This window comes from Crocuta crocuta, unplaced genomic scaffold, assembly GCF_008692635.1.
Source record: "Crocuta crocuta isolate KB4526 unplaced genomic scaffold, BGI_CrCroc_1.0 scaffold25, whole genome shotgun sequence".
Classification (NCBI taxonomy): domain Eukaryota; kingdom Metazoa; phylum Chordata; class Mammalia; order Carnivora; family Hyaenidae; genus Crocuta; species Crocuta crocuta.
The window spans coordinates 13,367,681-13,389,972 of record NW_027532015.1 but is presented as its reverse complement, the minus strand read 5'-3'; the positions used below and the strand labels follow the sequence as shown (position 1 = coordinate 13,389,972).

Sequence of the window (22,292 nt, the reverse complement as noted above, 5' to 3'; positions counted from 1 at the left end):
TAATCGGTGATGTGTCTGAAGGTTGAATTTACCCTTTAAAGACATAAATTGGAGAACGGGAAGTGTGTTCACACTGGCCGTAAGTCCTTGATGGTGATGGTGAAAGCTGCCTCAGTTTCTGAGCCACACAGAAGAGAATCTGGGGAGGCATGGAGGGATGGGGGGTGCAGGGAGGGATGGAAGAAGTCTCGGCCAACTTCTCAAAACGATCCTGGTAGCAATTTTCATCCTCCTGGGGCTGTTTCCTTGGAGTGATGTCTGGATGCCCCGATCCCAGGGCTGCTCAGTGGGGCTGTGCAGCTGCGCCCAGCACAAGGGCCCCCAGCCTACGTGCTCCTGGCAGAAGGCTGTGTCAACTCTTCTCCTGAGGTACAGCATCCTCCCCACAGAAAACCCCCAGCCCTATTTCTATTTCTTTGGCATCTGCCAAGAACTCATTTTTTTTCATGATGCTGTCTCTAGTCTTGATGGCTCCAACTTCTGACCACCTAGACATGCTCACAAGAAGCAACTATTCCATTGGGAAATTCTATCAAAGTGAAAGTAATCATGGCAAAAGCCAGCCTCCTATATGTACTTCAGTTTTTCAATGTTCCGTCTGGACTGAGATCAGTTTTTCGTTTTGTTTTGTTTTGTTTTGTTTGAAAAAAATGTTGAGGCACTGTGGTGTTACTTGACTAAGAATTGGGTAGGGTGGCGTTTGGGAATATGAATTGTCACTGAAGCACTTCAGTTGAAGAATATCCACTGAGTAACCAAAACAGAAAGCATAGAACAGAGAAACAGAAGATTCACATACGGTACTTGCTCCCCAAGTCTCACTAAGTTGACTTTTAGTGATTTAATTCAGGTTCCATTCCAAATCTAAGTGTTCCCTCTTAAAAGTAACTAATTCAAAAACAGTTGATAATAGCAGGTTAATTACCTTGCATCTTCGTACCGGAAAAACTGGCTGGGCAAACCATTACACTGTTATGATTATTTGGTGACTCATTATCACTAAGACAATCTTACACCAGTTAAATCAACAGGGTTCCATTTCTTCACCAGAGAACTATCATCACACAGCAACCACACACACACACACACACACACACACACACACACACTTCTGAATTTTCCTTTATTTCCACAGCCAAAGAGAGTAAGCTCTGGAGATACCAAGGAACCACAGAATACTACAAGTGGAACGTCTTTAACATGACAGGATCTGAGCCTCTTTTAATTTTCCTTTGGGGCTGTCTTTTCCCACACCTGACGTGTGTTATCCTCACTTCTGCCACACCCAGAGCATACACCCAGATACCTGGCAGAATTGTGAAATCCAGGAACAATGAACCGTACGTGTGACAAGGCAAGCTCGGCTCCCCGAAAAATTACCTCACACAGCAAGACGCTGGACATTCACTGACAGGTCCCAATCCCGGTCTGTCTTCAGACATTTTAAAACTTGAAACCACATCCACAGAGGTGAGATAAAACAATCTTTTCAGTTCAATAGACCTGTTTTTTTAACACTCCTTTGCATAAAGAACTGTTGCAGAAAATGTGAGGCAAAGAGGGGAGGTCAAAAGAAGGATCTGGAATTCAGTGTCTTTGTCCCGAGCTCCCCGAGCAATCTGCTCTTGCCCCTGATGGAGGTGTTTGCATCCTTCCGGCAGAATTATATGAAGTACTCTTGTTCAGAGTCCTCCTCTTTTCACAGCAATTTAGATTTCAAAATTGTTGGAATTTCAGTTATGGTTTTCCTGGTAACACTTCGAATTTCCTTCTACAGAGGGGAATTAAGTATGAGAGACTATTAAAAGTGTGTACTTCCACCTAAATTAAAGTCAAGGTATCAGGAACTCAGACAATTGCTTCTAAGGACATGGTGACTTCCTCAAATATGTCAAGCTTCATTCATATCCGCTCCATTTTATTTGAAGATTTTTGGGATGGGAGGTGGAGGGTTAAGTAATTGTAATTTAAAATATTTTTTATAGTACAATGAGCATAGCTGTATTTTAGATTAAACAATTGTGTATAAAGTAAGGTAAAACTGGGAGCTGTGCCTTAATCTTCTGTGTAGACTACTTCGGTGAGAAAGATTTGGACACAGTGATGTAGGAAAGTGAAAAGGAGTCCTTTTTCTATTTGTTTCTGTTTCTGATGAGGAATATCCTATAGCATAACAAAAGCCAAAAGGATGAGCTATGGTATGTCTATATCTATGTGCTTGTGCTCTATATTTTATGAGAATACCACGTATTCACCATGTGGAGGGTTTTTTTTTTTTGTAATATGTATTTCAAAGTAGTCTAGAAACAACAACTAAAACTCCCAACATGCAGTAGTGTATGGATGAATCTAACGTCTAAAAAAAAGTCAAGGCCAGGGGTGCCTGAGTGGCTCAGTCATTGGGCGTCCGACTTCGTCTCAAGTCATGATCTCACAGCTTGTGAGTTTGAGCCCTGCGTCAGGCTCTGCACTGACAGCTTGGAGCTCAGAGCCTGGAGTTTGGTTCAGATTCTGTTGTCTCCTTCTCTCTCTGCCCCTCCCCACTCATGCTCTCTCTTTCTCTCTCTCTCAAAAATACATAAATATTAAAGAAAAGTTTAGAAAGTTATGGCCAGTAATCTGTAACATCAACAGCGATACATTTTAAGAAGACTGAAAATCAGTACTTCAGAAAGATGCTATTGGGTTTTTATCTACAAAGCCCTCTCTCTCCATCAAGGCACCAAATCAAAACTGGAAACTCTCATTTCAACCAGACTCCCATGATTTTGGACAATGGCTTGTACCTGCAACACTTATGAAGTCATGACTCACATGGTCTGGTCATAGAGAAATGATCCGAAAGAAGAGAGTATGGTCATGAAAACTCAAAACATTGTGAACTGGGTTTCTCAAACTCCATGCAGTGAGATACATAAGGCTTAGAAATTCTTTTTTTTTTTTTAATTTTTTTATGTTTTATTTATTTCTAGGAGAGAGAGAGAGACAGCGTGAGCAGGGAAGGGTCAGAGAGAGAGGGAGTCACAGACTGAAACAGGCTCCAGGCTCCGAGCTGGCAGTCAGCACAGAGCCCGACGCGGGGCTCGAATCCACGAACCGCGAGATCATGACCTAAGCGAAAGTCGGACGCTTAACCCACTAAGCCACCCAGGCGCCCCTAGAAATTGATTCTTAAGTCCTTTCTTTTCCTCTCTCATTTATGCCCTTTAGCTGCCCCCACCCAGGTCTAGCTCTTCATACTCTGGCCCTCCACTCTACACTTCTGCATTATACAATACCTGCCCACCAGCACACTGGGAAGGCTCAACCTTCCCTGGAGCTTGGAGAAGTGCAAGGTGTTGAGGGACCCACACCAACACAATGGCAGGAGGGGCAAGCCAGAAAATACTTGCCTCATAGTATTACTTACTGTACTGTTCCCCACTGTACCAGATATCATCACACTGTATTTTGCACTTATTATTACTGTTATTTACGAGCCGTCTGATCTTAAGAAAGTTACTTCATGTTCCTCTGTTTCCATTCCTTCTTTGAACTATTAAGAATAATTAAACCCATATCAGAGAGTCTAGATGCCATTTGTATGGTTTAGCACATGGGAAGCACTTAGAGCACACTGTTTCATAAGCACGATTGTCATCTCCGGGTTTTGCCTATAGGTAAGCACTTTAGGTCAACTGTTCCCCTCTCTAAGGGGTAAGAGTCTGATGGGAGGGAGGGGAGGCCAGGCAAACTGGCAAACTCTTCATGGGGCAGACCAATTCCCGATTTATTCCCTCTTCCTTTTCCAGCGCTACTCTTTTCTCTGCCAGCTCCCAGCTTGGCACCCCTTTGCCACTTATCAAGCAGCACAGCTGTTAATTTCCCAACAGCCAATTTCAGTCTATTCTGGGTGGTGGCTTCACTGTTGACGATGTCACTCATTTTTCGTCTTCTCAAACTTGGCAAAACTTCGGGTCAGCTGATGGACCCCTCCCTTGTTATGGATTTAATCCCTCTGGTACTTGTTTATTATTCTACATTTTTTTTCTATATTGGTCAGAAGTGAAGGATTTAATGGAGTCCACTCCACCATCTTGAATCAGAAGCTCCCTAGAATACAAATAAAGCTTTTCTTCTAAGCTTTAGGGTTACTTATGTTTATGACAGAGTTTATATTCACTTATTTAGTGTTTCTTCCAACTAAAGGACTCTTCTTTCATTTTCTTTTTTTCTTTCTTTTAACATTTTTTTTGAGAGAGACAGAGATTGAGTGCGAGCTAGGGAGGGGAAGAGACAGACAGAGAGACAGAATCTCAAGTAGGCTCCAGGCTCCAAGCTGTCAGCACAGAGCCCCAGGCGGGGCTCTAACTCACAAACTGTGAGATCATAACCTGAACCGAAGTCTGATGCTTAACCAACTGAGCCACCCAGGTGCCCCTTCTTTCATTTTCAATTAAAGAAGAAAAACACAGTATTAAGATTTTAATCATTGTCTTTGGCTATGAAGGGCAACTTGGTGGGGGGGGGGAAGCACACAAAAAATAGCATCACTTTACCCTATTTCTTTTCACCCAAGAATATTAAAGTAAATTAACAAATGAGCAGATATGCATACAAACACACAGAATCAAAGGATTTTGAAACAAAAAGGATCATTTGCAATCATTTTATGAATGAAGTTATGAAGCCAAGGGTGAGGTAAACTGCCCAAGGCTACACAGCCAGCAAGGGCCAAAATTGGATGCGATTCAAATATGGCCTTTCCGGATATGTCAGGGAAAATGAAATAAGTTGACCCAGCATTTATGTTTATTATATTAATAGGACTGTCTTTCAGCAGAAGTTGGTAGCAAAAGTCAACATAATGATTATGGCTATATTCTCCCATTGTTTTCATTTTCTTAGAAAAGGAAAGCCTATCCAACTTTATTGTCAGTCCTGTCATATATGGTCTTGAAGCTAAAAGTAATTACACTCCATAGTTACCTTTTGTGACAGTTAAAGGACCTTGACGTATTACTTCTTTGTGGCACCCAGCGGATCTGACTACTTATAGTGTGAGCGTGAGAAAGTGCTTGAGAACCTACAAGGGCTTATTTAAAGGGTGGGGACTTGATATAATTAGAGCCAAAAGCCACTCAGCTTTACTAGGGAAATATCATGCAATGCATTCACTGTTAGTTAGTCTTCAGATGGCTTCTTAGTCAAATTCTTCATGACTCTCCAGAATTCTCTGGAATTCTGCCCCATTTGTGACATAAAGGTATCTGTCCTGGTGAATATGAACCAACAAAGAACAGAGGATCTCTGTGCTTGAACACAGCTGAAAGAAGTAGAACAAGGTAGCCAAAGTGACACTTAGTATGTCTTTGTTAGAAACATTGGAGGTTGAAATGCTTCTGTTAATACAGACCCCACGTCTCCAGAAGCCATATTTTTCCTACATGTGCGTCATTAGACTATAGTATGTAATTTATTGAGGAAGAGAAGATGGAAGTTGCACAGGGAAAAATCCAAAGACAGGAGAGCTTGCTTTAGAGAACAGTGTATCTGAGAGTCATTTTCAGGTATACAAATCGTTCTCTTAATCTCTAGTTACCCATTATCTTCTAGGGTGACCTGTGCTATCATTTTAGAAGATGACATTTTTAACATTGTTAATTATAACTTCAACTCCGCTACCTATCACAGACGTTTTTGAAAATTCTGGTGTGAATGATGACCCAAACTACAGTCTTCTAAATTTACAGTGAGAAACATTAAGCTCGTATGTTGAAAAACACAGAAAAAAATGGACTCCTAAGAATCAACTAGCCTAGAAGTATCTCCAGTTTCCCACTATGCCTCTCTGCAACCCGTTTTCACATTGACACACGCCACAGGAGAATTAACCTAGAGTCCGTGGTGGGAAACTGGGGGAAGGTCGACAAGGGGAAAGAGGGAAAGAAACTGCTTGTTGTCCCACTACCTGAATGGAAGAAGATCACAGCCCAAGCAGGAAGAGGAGAGAAGGATGAACCTTCAGCTAAACCACACAACTGTGCCTTGGCCTCTGGACCTACAAGAAACTTCTTAGTCCATTTCCCTCTGGCAGCAGCACCAGAGAGATACCATATGTTACATATGGTATTAGTACGTATGGCATTAGCTAGTACTGGGTATTAGTCATTGAAAAAGAAGTCCAGGGAGAAGACTACTGGAATCCATTAAAGTTCATTCAAAAATTGTTACTGGAAACCTAAAATGAGCAAGACCTTTAAAACTAAGAAAAAGCTGCTTCTCATTTTATCCAACATTCTTATCATTTTGCCCCACTCAAAGCATTTTTTAAAAATTCCCTTCTCCAGGCAGAGGGGTGGCTTAGTCAGTTGGGCGCCCGACTCTTGATTTTGGCTCAGCTCATGATCTCACAGTTCATGGGTTTGAGCCCCATGTCAGCTCCATGCTGACAGTGTAGAGCCTGCTTGAGATTCCTTCTCCCCCGTCTCTGCGCCCCTCCCCCACCTGTGTGAGTGCCCTCTCTTTCAAAATAAATAAACTTTAAAAAATTCCCTTCCCCAGAGTTGAAAAAAAAAAAAAGCAAAATCAAAAACTACAAACTAGAAACAAGATTAGAACACCTGGTTTATTGGGGAAAATTCATAATGAAAACTGCACTGGTTTATTCTGCAACTTACAAAATAAACATTTGGTATATAAAATGAATTGGTTTTCATTATGTAAGTACAAATGGTAAAAAAAATAGTCAATGCGATATATCATATATTTGCCATTCAGAGAAATCTCACATCCCTGAATTCTCCTGTTGTATTTTTTATATCAGATATTTTAAATCTCTTTTCCAAGGAAGACCAGGTTGGTAACATTTAAGGTGTTGTTTACAATTGCAATCTACCAGAAGCTGTGTCTATATGATTAGAGCCCAGTTGAATCCGAGTTGAAAAGTTCAAGCCATTTCTTCTCCTGAGGCTGTTTTCATGCTACTCCATGATAGGAATGACCCTCCTAATGCTTCACTAAACAACCAAATGACACCCACCAGTCATGAGTTAGACCCAGCCTAGCTTTCAATCAGATCTACTGTGATCCCAAACATATAGACACAAAAGAGTACAGATTTATTAATGCAGCATTTCCCCTCACCCGAACCCTACAAGCCACTTTAAAAGAGAAAATTTCATCTTAACATTTCACTATATAAGGAGGTCTTACTAGAGCCGTGGACTATGGGTATGAAAGACTTTCCTCAATGCCATTATCAAGTTAACATGAAACTTTGCACAAAAAATCAATTAGGATATTAGTTATAAATTTCTTACAAAAGATATGCATTTAGGAAACTATTTTGCTTTTTTAAACAGGTGAAGGCTTGAAAAATATTATTTTTTTGTATTTCTTTTAGAATATTTGGTGACTGACAATTTTTATTAATATCTCTCTGTCTTCTCCTTGGCTTTTAACAGACCCAGTCCATTCCATCTGAGAAAAACAGAAACCTTATCAGGTCACTCCAATCTTTGAAGCCTTCTCATTTTTTTTTTTTTTTAACTTAGAAAGGAGTAAAGTTTCATATTCATATTCTTTTACAAATGCAGTATAAATGGTATGGATAGAAATAAGGAGATATGGGCATATTATAGGTAACTAGTTAAAAGAAGTAAGTTTTGTTTACAAAACATATATAAAAGATGAATATGAAACTGTACCGCCATTTAAGAAACATTTTCTCACAAATTATGTTAGCCTTGACTGGTTTAATGATATGAACACTACCCACAAAATGGGTTCAAAGGATGCTGAGGAAGACAGTTTCTTGCTCTGGGAACCATCTCGGCAGCATCGATATTCTTCTGCTCATGCCCCTCCTTAGGCGGATGTGTAGAAGTACCTGGGCTTAGCATTGCCCAAAAGGTCGTCTTCATAGTTGGGAAGGCAACAGAAGAAGAAGGAACAGCCAATCAGGATAATTGTGGCTGCCCACCCAAAACCATAGGCCCAGTTATAGATGTAAGTGACGGCAGGGTTGGCATGAAGGTCGAAGGTCTGGGTGTACTTCACGGGGTAAATTACCAGGGAGATGATCTGGAATACAGCTAAAGGGAAGAAAAACATCCCGAAGAGTGAATATGGACACATGAATGAATGCATGGTAACAACAGGTTAACTTCCTCTTCTACAATGTCTTTGCTTTAAATAATGGTTAAATCCACTTCATGCTAATGAAAGGGACTGGGGGAATCTAGTTATCATGAGCCAAAGCAGGTCATTGAATGTTGTGTGTCAGAGATACCTGGCACTCAGCAGAACCCTGAATATATGAAATACAGACAGAAAACAAGTAGAGATTCTCTCTGTAGTACCTGTGGAAGCATTATATTTACTAAAGTAAAAGGTGCAAAACTAAAACTACAGTACACAGGAGAAAGCAGGGTGGTACCGAAGAGTATTTTTTCATTTTAGTAATTCCTGTTCCAAACACAGTTCATATGTTAAGTGTTAGCAAAAATAACAGATATACATACACACACATGTGCACACAACACATACGTTTGACAATGTTGATATTTAAGAGTATACCATTGGAATATTCATTTAATAAACGAGTGACTGAGTATACAGCAAGCCAATGATGCAAGGATCAATGAGGAGAAGCACCAGAAAACCCTGGGGAGGAGGCAGGGATCTGAAGTATAAATAGAAATGGAGGGATGGAGGTGGGAAGCAAGAGCCTTCCAGGATGGGGGGGATGGAAATTCAAGAGGGGAGGGGTCAGTGCCTTGGGGAAGTGTAAGGAAGATAGAAGAAGAAAGCACAGATCAAGAAGATTTCTAAACTCTTTTGGTAGAAGAGTCATCTTATTACAGTTAGTATTCATCGTATTAACATTCTAAGCAACTTAAAAAAATACAAATTTGATTAAATCTACTTTGTATACTCTTTCAATGAGCATGCGTAACTCTACAAAGCTATAATGAGCCTATACACGCTATGCTGTGTTCTGCATTCTCTTCACCTAATAGTTCACACGTGCATTTCACGTCATAGGGTATGAACGCATTTTCTCTCTGTGACAATGAGACACCAGTCTGCACTAAGAGGGGCCAGCTGGCCAGGCTCTAGAGAGTATAGAGTCCTCACACCCCTTCCTTTCACCTAAATGCTTTCTGCTGGCTCCACAGAAGCACCCCCAAAGTCATTTTCTTTTCCTTTTTGTTTTTTGTTGTTGTTGTTGTTGTTGTTACTAGAAAGGCCGTCAGCGTTTTGACATCATGGTTTATTCCTTCCATTTCTCAAATCAAAATATGCCTCTTCTCCAGCAATTTAAGAAGGGTGATCTCGGGGCAGATCATTTCTCTGTTTCTTATATGCTTTAAAAGGCAAATTCTTACTCGTTAAGTTTATTGTTTACTGCAAAATATTGTGTAAGACACAAAAGCAATCCTTGCCTACATTATTCTCAAATTCCCTTTGTCATAAATGTTAAATATTTGTCATCACCCATTTCAGTTCATCATATATCAAGGTCTTATAATGATTTGGATCCATTTCTGCAAAATCTATTATTGTATCAGTACTCAATTTTTCTGAATTTTAACCCCATGATATATATAAAATTAAAAATAATTATTGCTGTGAAATATGTCTTAAAAGTCAAGGAGGCCTTCACTGTACCACTAAAAGCACATTGAGATTTCTAGGCTTCTCATTCTTCTATAAACATTCCCCATTCTATTTATCAAGCTCTCAAGGAGACGATGAGTACTCAGTCGTAAGATGACAACGCAGAATTAAGCAGGACAGTATGCAGTGAAACTGTGAGAGTTTGCTAGGATTAGTCTTCCTTTCAACAGTAACTCTGCAACCTGGTCAGCTCGAGCCGGCTTTTCCCAGATCATAATGTTTTAACGCTAATATGGATGAAAGAGTTTTATTGGGATTTTTTAAATGACGGCAAATTACATACAACATCATATTTATCATGTAACCATTTGTTAATGTGTACAATTCCATAGCACTGAATACATTCACAATGTTGTGCAATCACCACTATCTACACCCAGAACATTTTCAACCTCCTCAACCTAAACTCTGGTCACCCCATTACCCCACACCCTTTCAGCCCCTGCTAAACTTGGATCTACTTTCGGTCTCTATAAATCTGCCTATTCCAGGTACTTCATATAAGTAAAATTATAAAAGACTTGTCCTTCTGTGTCTACCTTGTTTCTCTTAGCATAATATTTTCAAGGTCCATCCACAGTGTAGCATACATCAGAACTTTATTCCTTTTCACGGCTGAATAATATTCCATTGTATGTATAGACCGCATTTCATTTAACCATTTCCTGCACCACCTGGGTTGTTTCACCTTTTGGCTGTTGTGAATAATACTGCTACGACCATAGTGTACAACCATCTGTTCAAGTCCCTGCTTTCAATTCTTTGGGACATATACTGAGAAGTGCATTGCTGGGTCATATGATATCAACTAGGACTTTACAATGAACATTAACTTCCCAGTGTGTTATTTATGATGGTGATTTATACAGGCATCCATCTAGTCTTCTAAGACATGAGAAAGGAAGATACATCAAGTATGTTTCTTTGATAAAGTCATAAATTTAACTACAAAATAGAAGTGGAGATAGGATTCAACAAGAATCTTCATGTTTTGTGATTCCAAACCATTTCTGATTTTAAAATAGTATTCTCAAAGCAAAGTCTGAGACATTAAGGAACATTGGAGTAAACCTTATGTTTCAATCAAGGAAAATTCTCAAATGTAAAGGTGAGGGCCAGACCTATACCGGCTGGTTCTCTGAGGCCACCTCCTTCCTCTGAGCCAGGACCCTTTTCACCCTCAACTTGCCCTGCCCCAGGCTCCGCGAGCACCTTCCCTAAGCTCAAGGGACCCAGCACAGGGTAGGTTCCCTCCTGGCTCACGCTTGCTCTTATGCACCTCTTCTAATCACAAGGCTTCCACCCTGTTTCCAAGACCGTCTGCTTGCTCTGTACTTGAACCCCAGGTCTGGAGCTGGATTTCTGCTTTGGTCCCTCAAGCCTAAGTTGGCACCTTGAGAAAAGACCCGTGGCTTGGCTTTGCCCTTATCAGCACCTTCTCTTTTCTCTTCCTCAGGAAATCCAGTGTGGCATCTAAATTCAGTTCTGTGGCTGAGGTCCCTAGTGCCAGGGACCCACCTAAAAATTTCGAGTAATTCTTGCTCCTAGACTCCTAGTTCTTGTATTCCATTAATGAATGTTCACTCTGACTACATGCAGCTGCGTAACTAAATTTCCCGCCCCCTTGAATTGGCTCTATGACAAAATGGCAATCCCAGCTCTGGCGCCTCCTAGAGTCTCTGTCCCATCGCAGGAATCCTTTCTATGACCCGCTATATGACAAGACTGTAACATCCTTCAAGAAGTAAAAGGGCTCTGGGACATCCCAGCCCCCTCAATAAGGGGATCAAGGAGGCCAGCACGTGGAAACACTATACTTCCAGGGCTGACTCAGCCATGGTCCCTCAACGTAGGGGTGTCACTGGACATGGGGTCATCCATATGCAACAGCAGCATACAGAGTGACAGCCTTCCTCACTTGGTTGGAGGACATGTAATACCATCTGAGCCACAGGAGGAAAGGGACCTAGATCTTAAGACACATGACTGTTACTTCTGCCCTTGGTGACACATTTTCTGGGAACAGATCAGGAAGTGTAACTGTCAATGGCTATGGGCTAGACAGTACTATAGTGACTCCTACTGAAGGCACGAATGAAGAATTGCTGACGTAGTCTTACCAGCCAGGGCCAGGAGGCCTCCAATCACTCTCAGAAAGACCAGCATCTGGGGTCCGCAGAGGGCAAAGAATGAAAGGATGAAACAGATCACCAGGATGATAAAGCCACAGAAGAGCATGGCAGCAGCTGCCCTTCCCCACGCTGGAAGAGAAAAGAAACAGTAATTAATAAGACAGACATGCCAAATGCAAAAATCACCTGCCAAAGTATCAACAGAAGTTTTTTACTTTCCACTAATTATATTTGGGTGGAAGGACGGTTTCTTTGACAGTACTTAAGCATTTCCCTATCTCAAGGGAAGAATAAGAAATTCACATGGAGAGCACTGCTACACTGCTACGCAATAATGCCTTCTCCCCTCAGATTTCGGGCGAATGCTTAGATCTCTGAAATGAAAGTTAAAATCCATTAAACAGTTTCTCATGTAACAAAAAGGCCATATAAACAGGTATCTTTAAAAGGTTCACTCAAATTCTAACACAACTATAATACAGAACATTTTTTGTATTGAGCAATTAAATTATAATCTCTTTAGGAAATGGTTCAAACACCTTGACAAAAAAATCTTTGTTTTGTACTAATGTTTGGTTCTGTGCCAAAATAATCATCGAAAACATACTTCAGACTAGGCAGAGATGTGAAATAAAACAATTTGATTATAAAGAGGCTGTGATTTCTTTGACAAGTGTAGGTACAAATGTATCCAATTGTTAGTCTAAATTTTAACTTGTTTAAGTATTCAGAGTGTATTGCACAAGGGTTCTTAATTATTGATATTGACCCTAAAAAGAATCAGGAGGAAGTGAAAATTGATTTCTGGGTTTGAAAATCTGCACGGGCGCCTCCATCCCTATGTTGTTCTACCCCGAGCCTGTGGAAATCTGGAGAGCGAGGATACCCTGGCTAACAATTTCGGTCAATAATTCTCATTGTGCAACCTGCACTAATTTTTAAAATCTCTTCAAATACAGCCTCTCTAGAGGGGCCTCGCTAATACTGCTGATGTAATTGCTCTGTGCTGGGCTCTGTGCTGAGAACCTACATGCATTAGTTCACAGAATCTTCCCAATGGCTTTTTAAGGTTCCTACTATCATCATTTCCTTAGAGGGGCGCCTGGCTGGCTCAGTCGGTAGAGCATGCGACTGACTCTTGATCTCAGGGTCATGAGTTTGAGCCCCACGTTGGATGTAGAGATTACTTAAAAACAAAAGATCTTTAGCTTCATTTCTTTAGAAATGAATATATACTAAGACTTTGAAAGTTCAAAAAACCTGTCACATAGCCACACAGCTGGTAAGTGCTTCAGGAAAACCTGATTTCCAGCCTGTCTAAATCCGAAACATGATTCTTTTTAGATCTACAATTCACATGTCATAAAATTCACTCTTTCAAAGTGTTCAATTCAGTGGCTTCTGCTATATTCACAGGGCTGTGTAACCATCACCACTTACAATTCCAAAATTTTCATCCCCCCCCAAAAGGAGCCTCACACTAGCCATCCCCCCTTCCTCCAGCTCCTGGCAACCATTAATCTAGTTTCTGTCACTATAAATTTGCCTGTTTGGACATTTCATAAATGGAATCCATGCTGCATGGCCTCTTGTGACTATCTTCTTTCACCAAGCATAGTATTTTCAAGGTTCATTCCATGTTTAGCATGTACCAACACTTCACTCCTTTTTATGATCCAAAAATATTCTATTGTATCGCTAGTCCACATTTTACTTATCCATTCATTCACTGATAGACAAACATACACTGTTGATCTATTACTCTTTGTTGCACTCAAAACAGAGTCATGTGCTCATCTGCCCTGGATTTACTCCTACACAGCTTGGCTGACAAATGTATCCTCCCTTAATTCTAAGTCATTGGACTGGTCAAAGTGAAAGATGTCAGAGAGCAGAGGCTTTGAAGCCAGCAAGACCTCATTTATACCCTTCCTCTGTCACCAATTAGCCACCATCAGCCTGCACATCTGCTAACCCGGGCTAAAAATGCCTTCTTTGAAGATTATTGTGAGGATGACAGCCCTTGTGTGGAAAGTCAGGGAGCTAGGAATTCTCCAGCCTTTACCGTTCAAAAAGTTCCTCATGTATTATTCCTATGACTTTTCTCCAGTACCTTAACTTTTTCCATTTTCTTTCTAGATTTCCTTATTTCTGTACTTCTGTCCATACATTCTTGTTCCTCAGTTGCCCATGGCATGTTTACATCATCATCTGTTATAGACTAACTTTCTCCAACCCGCAAGCTCCTTCCAGATCTTCCTCTAGATTTATGAATGACTGGGGCATAATAGGTTATTAAGAAGAAAACACATCTTTATATGTCTCAGAAATAACCCTGCTTTCCTACAAATTATCCCTTAGTGGCTTGCAGGATGAGACTGAGACAGAGCATGAGTGGGCCTAATTTTATATTTATACTTTTCATTACTTTCCTCCAGATCTTTTTGCTCTCTCTGGAGATCAATAAGAGGTCTTAGGGGCAAGATAAAATAGCAGTGTTTTATTTTAAAACAGAAATGAATAAAGCCAGAATGTGAAATGTGCTCACTTTTGCCTTATCTTTCAAGTAAGGTAACTTGCAAGAGAAATGGGATTGTGCTATGGAAAGAATATTAATCAGACCATCTAAAAGTCTAGCCCATGGATCACTGTATCAAAATCATCAATGATACTTATTAAATATACTGATTCCTGTGGCTCCCTCCAAACCCAATGAATCATAACTTAAGAGGTAGCACCCAGGAAGGGGCAGCTGGGTGGCTCAGTCGGTTGAGCGTCTGACTTCATCTCACAGTTCATGGGTTTGGGCCCCGCGTCAGGCTCTGTGCTGACAGCTTGCCCAGAGCCTGGAGCCTGCTTCGGATTCTGGGTGCCCTTCTCTCTCTATGCCCCTCCCCTGTTTGTGCTCTCTTTCTGTCCAACAATAATAAATAAATATAAGAGGCAAAAAAAAAAAATTTTAAAGAGGTAGTACCCAGGAATCTGTACCTTTCTGATATTTCTTACATCCATCCTAAAGTTTGAGAAGAACTAAGAGAGATGATTAATCTCCTTATAAAAACAGATCTAGCACTGCCAAAAAAGAGCATATAACTTTCAGTATATGACCCACTGCCAGTCTATAGATTTTTTATGGCTGCTGCCAATCATTACATTCAATTAAATCCAATTATTAAATTCAAAGAAGCAGACACTGATTTTTCCTTCTAAGTTGAGTTCACAGCTTCGAAATTTCCATGAAAGGCAGCATATCTGTATAAGCATATGGAGGAATGCAAACATGATGAAAAATTCCATAGCAGAGTGTGAATTTTCAATAATAACAAAAAAATCCCTAACGAGGAATATATTTTGCTGACCAAACTCTGATAGTCATAGGTTAAGGTTTTAAAAGTATACCTAAATAAATGATGTGTGGTGTAGCTGTGAAGAGTAATATCAATAATTGTTCCTGTTTATTTGGGAAAGATTAATACAGATTATTTCTATTCCTACTTCCTCTAACACGATGGCTGGAGGGTAATTTACACTTAGTCTCAAGTACTTGAAAGGAATTAAGAAAATAGTGAGCCCATTCGCCTAACCTGAAGCCAACAGGTGAACACAAATATAAACACAGCCCAGTTTAAGAACTTTGCCTGTGTTACATTAAATAATCCAGTAGTGTCTCCTTTTCTTAAAATGCTGAGTCTAAAGAAAATCAAAATGGCAAATTAAGTGGCATTTTGTCTTGAGAAAGGCTGTCCTAGAAGCAGAAGACGTGATAACCTGTCCCTACAGCATGGAAACACCCACACTGAGTCATTTAATTACCAAAGAAGACAGAAATCTTGGCAGGCTTGGAGGCGCTGGCTGATGAAAGGCGAGTAAGGCAATCTGCCCTCTCCTATCAGTGACTGTTTTGCTGTAAAATGATGAGATGGACCCTACCTCGTCTGAGCAAGGTCATCCCAGCCCAATATTCCTCCCAAGAAGGGGACCAGTGACCACGCAGACTTATAACATGGCAAATCTCCCTGACATACATTTTGAGAAGTTAAATCTGTACCCCAAGTACTTTTGGTCACACTTAATTACCCAGAATAAGCCTAACACCTACAAACTTACCCAGCCCTTTGGGGAAACCATTTATATTTTTATATTATACTGTGGTCTAAAGGATACCATATTTATGAACCCCAATAGAAAAGCATCCATTTTTAAAACTTATCCTAAAGCTACTTCCTCCATGATTGAACAGATGGACGGCCCTCGGCTCTTAGAGGGCGGACGGTCCATCTTTATTCTGAAGACAAGTCTGTCCTCCATTATTATGTTACACACAAAATGTTATCGTCTTTCCTAATTATGGTTTGTGACAGAGAGCAGGGAGGATTCTCAATGTCAATTAGCCCTCTCTGAATGGAGAGGACAAATCATGCGGTACAATCATACAGGCAAACAGATGCTGGGTTTCTGTGCAGGAATGCGTTTTGCTTGTTCTGTCTTCTTAAGGGAAGATCAATTTGGTGTTATATATAACCTATTACATCCTAAATTTATTTTCTAAGTGCCACTTGGAGAAGTTCATATTATTAAAGAAACCAGCTGCTTTATAAATCCACTTTTAAATAAGATTCATTAAAGATCCGTTTGGATGAAGAGCAGCCTACCTAATTTTGCTATCACTTGCAAAGATTCAACATTCAATCAACCCTAATGGTCACTAATGTGATTCTGGATTTTTCCTAGGAAATGCTTTTAAATTTTTTATATGAGCTATTATCTTTTTTCCAGTGATGACATTTGACAATACAATGTTACAAGGCAAATACAGCTAGGAAGAGCAGAGTAAAGTCAACTGATAAGAAAGGAGCAAAAAAAAAAAAAGTAAAAATAAATACTTTGAATGCCACGCTAGAAACCATAAATCAAACTGAAGCTTGTGAAAAGTAAAAAAAAAAACAAAAAACAACCAACTTATAGATGAGAGCACTACTAATATTTTTAGTATTGTAGGCAATATTTTAGAGATGGTCACTAATTGTTCTTCCAAAATTAGTTCTTCTTTTAACAGATTGGCTTCATTCTTCAGTAGTTTGACATGCAGGCACCCAATATTGACTACGACAGTCTGGCCTTACTCAGTGCCTTCAGACACCCACCTGTCACTCAATTAAAGTAGAATCCCTTTCCAGAATGAAAGATTCATCTATTAATAGTACGAAGGCACTACCTAGTAAGTCTGAGCTTTTATCAGACCTCATTCTATTTGTATAAGGTACTTTATGTCAGATAGACAGACTCTTTAGGTCATAGAACTGAAAACTGGATAAAACCATGATGGGAAAAAATTAAATGGTTCCTATCTACAAATACGTATACACATGGATGGAATATATATTCAAAAAGACTGGTGCATGTCCAATGAGGAGGTAATCTGCAGGAATATGGACCAGTGCTTCTGAAACTATAGTGCTTACACATCACCTGGGGACCGTGTTAAAATGCAGATTCTGGTTCAGAAGGTGGGTCCTGAAACACTGGATGTCCAGTCACCTTCCAGATAAAGTGATTTTGCAGAAGCTTTAGAAGACACGTAAAGCAAGTCAGGGTCACATGCAACAGCATCCAGTCAGTGTGAGATTCTTTACATGCTCTACATTTTCTCCTGAAACTGAGCCAGATGATAACTAATAACCACTGTGTTTTCACAGAACCATGATACTTTACCCCTTTATGGTCTTCTTTGAAAATCTCAGTGGGGAAACCATCCTATACAGGAAGACGTGAAAAGGGGGAATTGTTCCCTCAACTTGAACAAGATAACTAGCAGGGAACTGGGGATCAATGGTCACATATTTGAAAGTCTGTCCGATGAAGAAGGCTGGGAAGGAGAATTTACATGGAAGCACATTTGAGCTTCATCAGTAGAAGACAAGTGCTTTTCAACAAATAGCAGAGTCCAGGGAACTGAATTAAGTTACGAGCAAAGGGGAGAGGCTGCACTCCTCGTGGCTGGTGTGGATGAGCACAGGCTTTGGTGAAAGCGTGAACAAGGTACACTCTTCCGCCTTTCTAATTCTCATAGCCTGGGAGTCTGTGGCCGCTTGCAGGGAGAAAACAAGTTAGGTCACTAAAAAGGGAGTGAGGCTCTTGGGCGGTTACTGCCAGGTGCAGCAAATGGCTAGATCACTAGTTCCCACACGTCTGGATTTCATAAATCAACATACATGTATATGTTTTAATTATGAAAATCAGTTGAGTGACCAACCTTTATTTTGCTGTGTAAGGACATGACCACACACCCACAAAGAGTAATCTACCTACTAATACCTAATTTCATACACTACTACCATTTCAGTATCTCACTCTGCCTCCCTGCAAAAAAGCCTCAAGAGCGTAATCTCAAAATGAACTCTTTTAAGTTCCATTTAGCCTAGTGTAAACCTATTAGCTTTGTACTTATGTTTCTCATTTCCTGTACATCTTAAGAACCGTGGGGCTAAATGATCTAAAAATATTCACATAATACTCTGATTCTTGGACTTATCCAAGACTGATTTCATGTAAATGAAAAAAAAAAAAAAGAATGCCATTCAGTGCATTCTGTGGTATTCAAAGGGGGTCTGGTAAAAAGGAAGCTCTGAACTCGTGAGTTCAGATCTAAAGCAAGCACTCTTTGACTTGGCTATACTGACTCCCAACTGCCATTCTTGGTGCATAAACTCATCGCCATTATCCCAGTGCATAAATCCGGCTCCATTAGTCTCCACCCTGACAAGTCAGAGCTTGCTTGGGATTGGAAATCTGTATCACCGATACTTAAAATGTCCTTTTGATGTTATTTTTTTCTTAAAACTGAGGAGTGAAAGGTGCCAGCCGTACAAAAACAGTCTGCATGAACATGCACTCAAATTTAACTTGCATTGTATTTATACGTGAAATTTGAACGATTATTTCAATGTTCTTTTCCTAAACATGAGGTTCTTTCTATGCTCTACATGCTCATGATTTTTTAAAAAATTAAACAAGTATTTGTTAAGCTGGGTAGCTAGTGAGTTGTTAATATCATGTAAAGACAAATATCCAGCTTATAATTTGGTTCATTTATAAGGAAAAATGAGGTGATGTGGTAATCTGAAATTCTTTAAAAAACTGTCAATAACCATGAGGAATATAATATTCACATTTTACATAGTTGAAAGGAACTATTTCCCTTTATAAAAATATTTATGCTATTAGTATTATTGCCAATACTTGTGTTTTTAATATCAAAATGAGCATATTAATGTTATGAATATTAATCAAAAGAGATGGTCAAGCACTTTGTAATAAAAAGGTATACGTTCTTAAAAGTTACAATGGTAGTTACACGGGTGGCTTAAAGTTACCTGGGTGGCTCAGACAGTTAAGTGTCCGACTTCGGCTCATGTCATGATCTCAAAGGTTCACAGGTTTGAGCCCTGCAACAGGCTCTATGCTGACAGCTCAGAGCCTTGAGCCTGTTTAGAATTCTGTGTCTCCCTCTCTCTCTTTGACCCTCCCCTGCTCATTCTGTCTCTCAAAAATAAATAAAACAATAAAAATTTTTTTAAGTTACAATGGTAAATCACATTTACATTCTAGTACATATCAAGAAGTTTTTAAAAAGTGGATGTACACAACTCAATCCTCTATATTGAGATATTTTAATTACAGCTGTCCACCTTACTCTTTGTTGTGTTTATACATGCGTGGGAGAGCTCGTAAACTGCTCCCTACATTTTAGATAAACCTCCTGGAAACATACTGTTTTCGGCAAAGCCTTACTTGAGGTTATCTGAAAATCTCCAGGGTTCAGAGATGCCCAGATAATCACCCTACAGTGTGGGAATACACAATTTCTACACCTGTGAAGCAAGCCAACATCCACGGCAGAACATGAAGTGAAAGTATAATAAGCACTCATCTCTGACCAGAACAGCACGAAATGGACCTCTCTGAGGGTTCACATCATAATTCTTCTTCCCATGGTCACCTACTGACAGTGGATCCTGGATTCCTGATTTGGTTCTAGGTCTTGAGCAAAAGCTGCAACTCACACATTATTGGCACTTATCTTTGCAAAGGTCAGAGGTATAACTGAATTGGGATGTTAAGGCCACTCCCCACTTAGGAAAATCAGTCTTGCCACATCATAAAGGTATTAACAGATTTTTCAAGACCCAGTTGGAAAACTGAACTTTACCAAAACCCAATTTTTTAAAGTTTATTTATTTTGAGAGAAAGAGAATGTGAGTGGGGGAGGGGCAGAGGGAGAGCAAATCCCAAGCAGGCTCCGCACTTGTCAGGGAGGATCCTGATCCGTGGGCTCCAACCCAAGAAGGGTTGAGATCACGACCCGAGTCGAAATCAAGAGTAGGAAGCTCAAAGGAATGAGTCACCCGGGCGCCCCACCAAAAACCAACTTCTATATCAAATTGAAACATAGTTTATACACTAGACCAGTGTTGTCTTTACAATTAGAAAAGTTAATGCTTTAGACTTCTAATTAAAAAATTAAGGCAACAAAACCTGCTTATTCCCTTCCATATACAAAGCACTCTATCATTCTGAGGCTGCAGGAGCCACGCCCTAGGAAGGTGAGCTCATCTTGCAAGTCAAGAAAAATACGAACCGCCTTGTGTGAGTTTCACAAGAGGGCTGCAGCCACAGCCAGGGAGAGCCTTGCAGGCCACATCATGTCCCAGCAGTAGTGCTGATGGCCTTTCTCTTCCAGCGCTAACCTTCTTCACAGGCCAAGGACTGCGGAGAACTCTTAGTCGTTGTTCTGAAGTCTGATGATCAAGTCTGCTTAACAAACACCTCTGTATACGCTGTCCTCGTAAGCCTCCCAAAGAGACTGAGTTCTAGTACATTTTAGCTAAAAGACAGATGTATTACTTCAAAGAAATAAATTCCCTTTAAAGCCCTAAGAGATCTGAGAAAATAGAAACTGGCTGGCGTGTTGTTTGTTTGAAGAGAGGAAAGGCACAGACTTTAAGGAAAGCAGGAATTCCATGCGGTCTTTACATTTTATTACCTGCTAACGAGGACCATGCCTCCCTTTGTGGAGCAAGCTCCTGGTGAGAACTTCCAAACAATTCCACAGTAGATAAGACACAGCACCAACCTCAGGATAGGGGCCCCCAGAACCAGAAATAAATGCCCTAGGCCACTTAGGAGTAAAGAATCAAGTCAGTAATCCTAGCAAGGAATGGAAAAAGGCAGGGTAGGCTTGCTCCTTGGTTTTAAACTCAGTGGCTAAAGCCCCACTCAATAGCATTTTGCTTTAAGTTTTGAATTCTGCTCCGACTTAAAGGCTCCTCCCCAGCACCCCAGGCACACATTGCTAATCACAATAGATCCCAGCTGTTCTTGGCAACTACCCTACGTGGGGGGTGGCAGCGGGCAAGAACCGGCTCGTTTCCAGTGGCGTCGATTAAGGAAAACACCCGGGCTGCCTCCATGCTGGAAAAATAAAATAACTCCAACTGCAATATATTCAGTTTGTCAACTCTGCTTCATTTTGCTGGTGTAGAAGATGTGTTTGCTGTGTAGATTTCAAATCAGATGAAAATAACTGAATTTCCTCGGCAGCAGTGCCGTACTGAGGTCAAAAAAGACATGCCCTGAAACAAAAACTAACAAGACCTAGCCTGCCGCTTAAAAGAACTGCAGCCCCCATTGAAATGTAGCTGGTAAAACTTTGACAGAAAGGCCTTTTTAAAAAATGGAATGAGTTGCTTTCACTTAATTAAAATCAACCGATCACACTTACACGTTGGGGAAGGCAGTGTAGTTTAATCTTATGAAGAATCAGAGGAGGAGCATAATGGTAAGAGATTTCAGTAGGTCTCCAAGAAAATCGACTTCGTTCATTATATTTACTCATCTAAACCTCTTTGATGGCTGAAAAATCACCTTTTGCATGTAACCGACAAACCCTACAAACAACATAGTTTGAACTAGGGCCATTGTCGCCTAGCGTTGAGCCTGGTTTGGGCCACTCAAAACTTCTACTGCTTTCTTTTATTGAGGTCAGATGCCTAGACCTAAGCTCTAAAGAGATTTTCTTTCTTTCTTCTTCTTTCTTCTTTTTTTTTTTTGTAATCGCCCACTACCTCTGCCCCAGTTCAGCCCTTTCACCTAGGGCGGCTTCCGAAGGCCGAAGGCCGCGCACACCCAGCCGCCGCAGCCCGGAGGGCTTCCTGGAGGCGGCGGCACTCACCGTAGTCCATAAGGCTCTGGCAGCCATCGTCGTAGGACCCGCTGCCGCCGCCCTCGTGGAAGCATCGCCACCACAGGGAGGACGTCTGGATGTGGTCGCTCGACTGCAGCCAGCCGCGGCCGGCCAGCGCGATGATGTCGAAGGCGATGGCGCTGAGCAGCAGCAGGGGCAGGATCCACCTGCAGCGCTCGCAGGCCAGGCCGCAGCGCAGCATCTCGACGGTGGCGGCGCGGAGGAGAGGAGCGCGCGGGGCTCGGACGCCGGTG

At 40.8% G+C, this 22,292-nt stretch overlaps 1 protein-coding gene across 1 annotated transcript; it reads right to left on the bottom strand.

The window, feature by feature from the left end:
• Positions 1-6,588: 6,588 nt before the first annotated feature.
• PERP (p53 apoptosis effector related to PMP22) lies at positions 6,589-22,286 on the bottom strand. The gene is made up of 3 exons (XM_077776131.1): positions 22,027-22,286; positions 11,784-11,924; positions 6,589-8,075 (listed from the first exon to the last, which is right to left on the bottom strand). The coding sequence occupies exons 1-3, from the start codon at positions 22,238-22,240 to the stop codon at positions 7,849-7,851; spliced, it is 582 nt and encodes a 193-aa protein (XP_077632257.1). The 5' UTR covers positions 22,241-22,286; the 3' UTR covers positions 6,589-7,848.
• Positions 22,287-22,292: the final 6 nt, after the last annotated feature.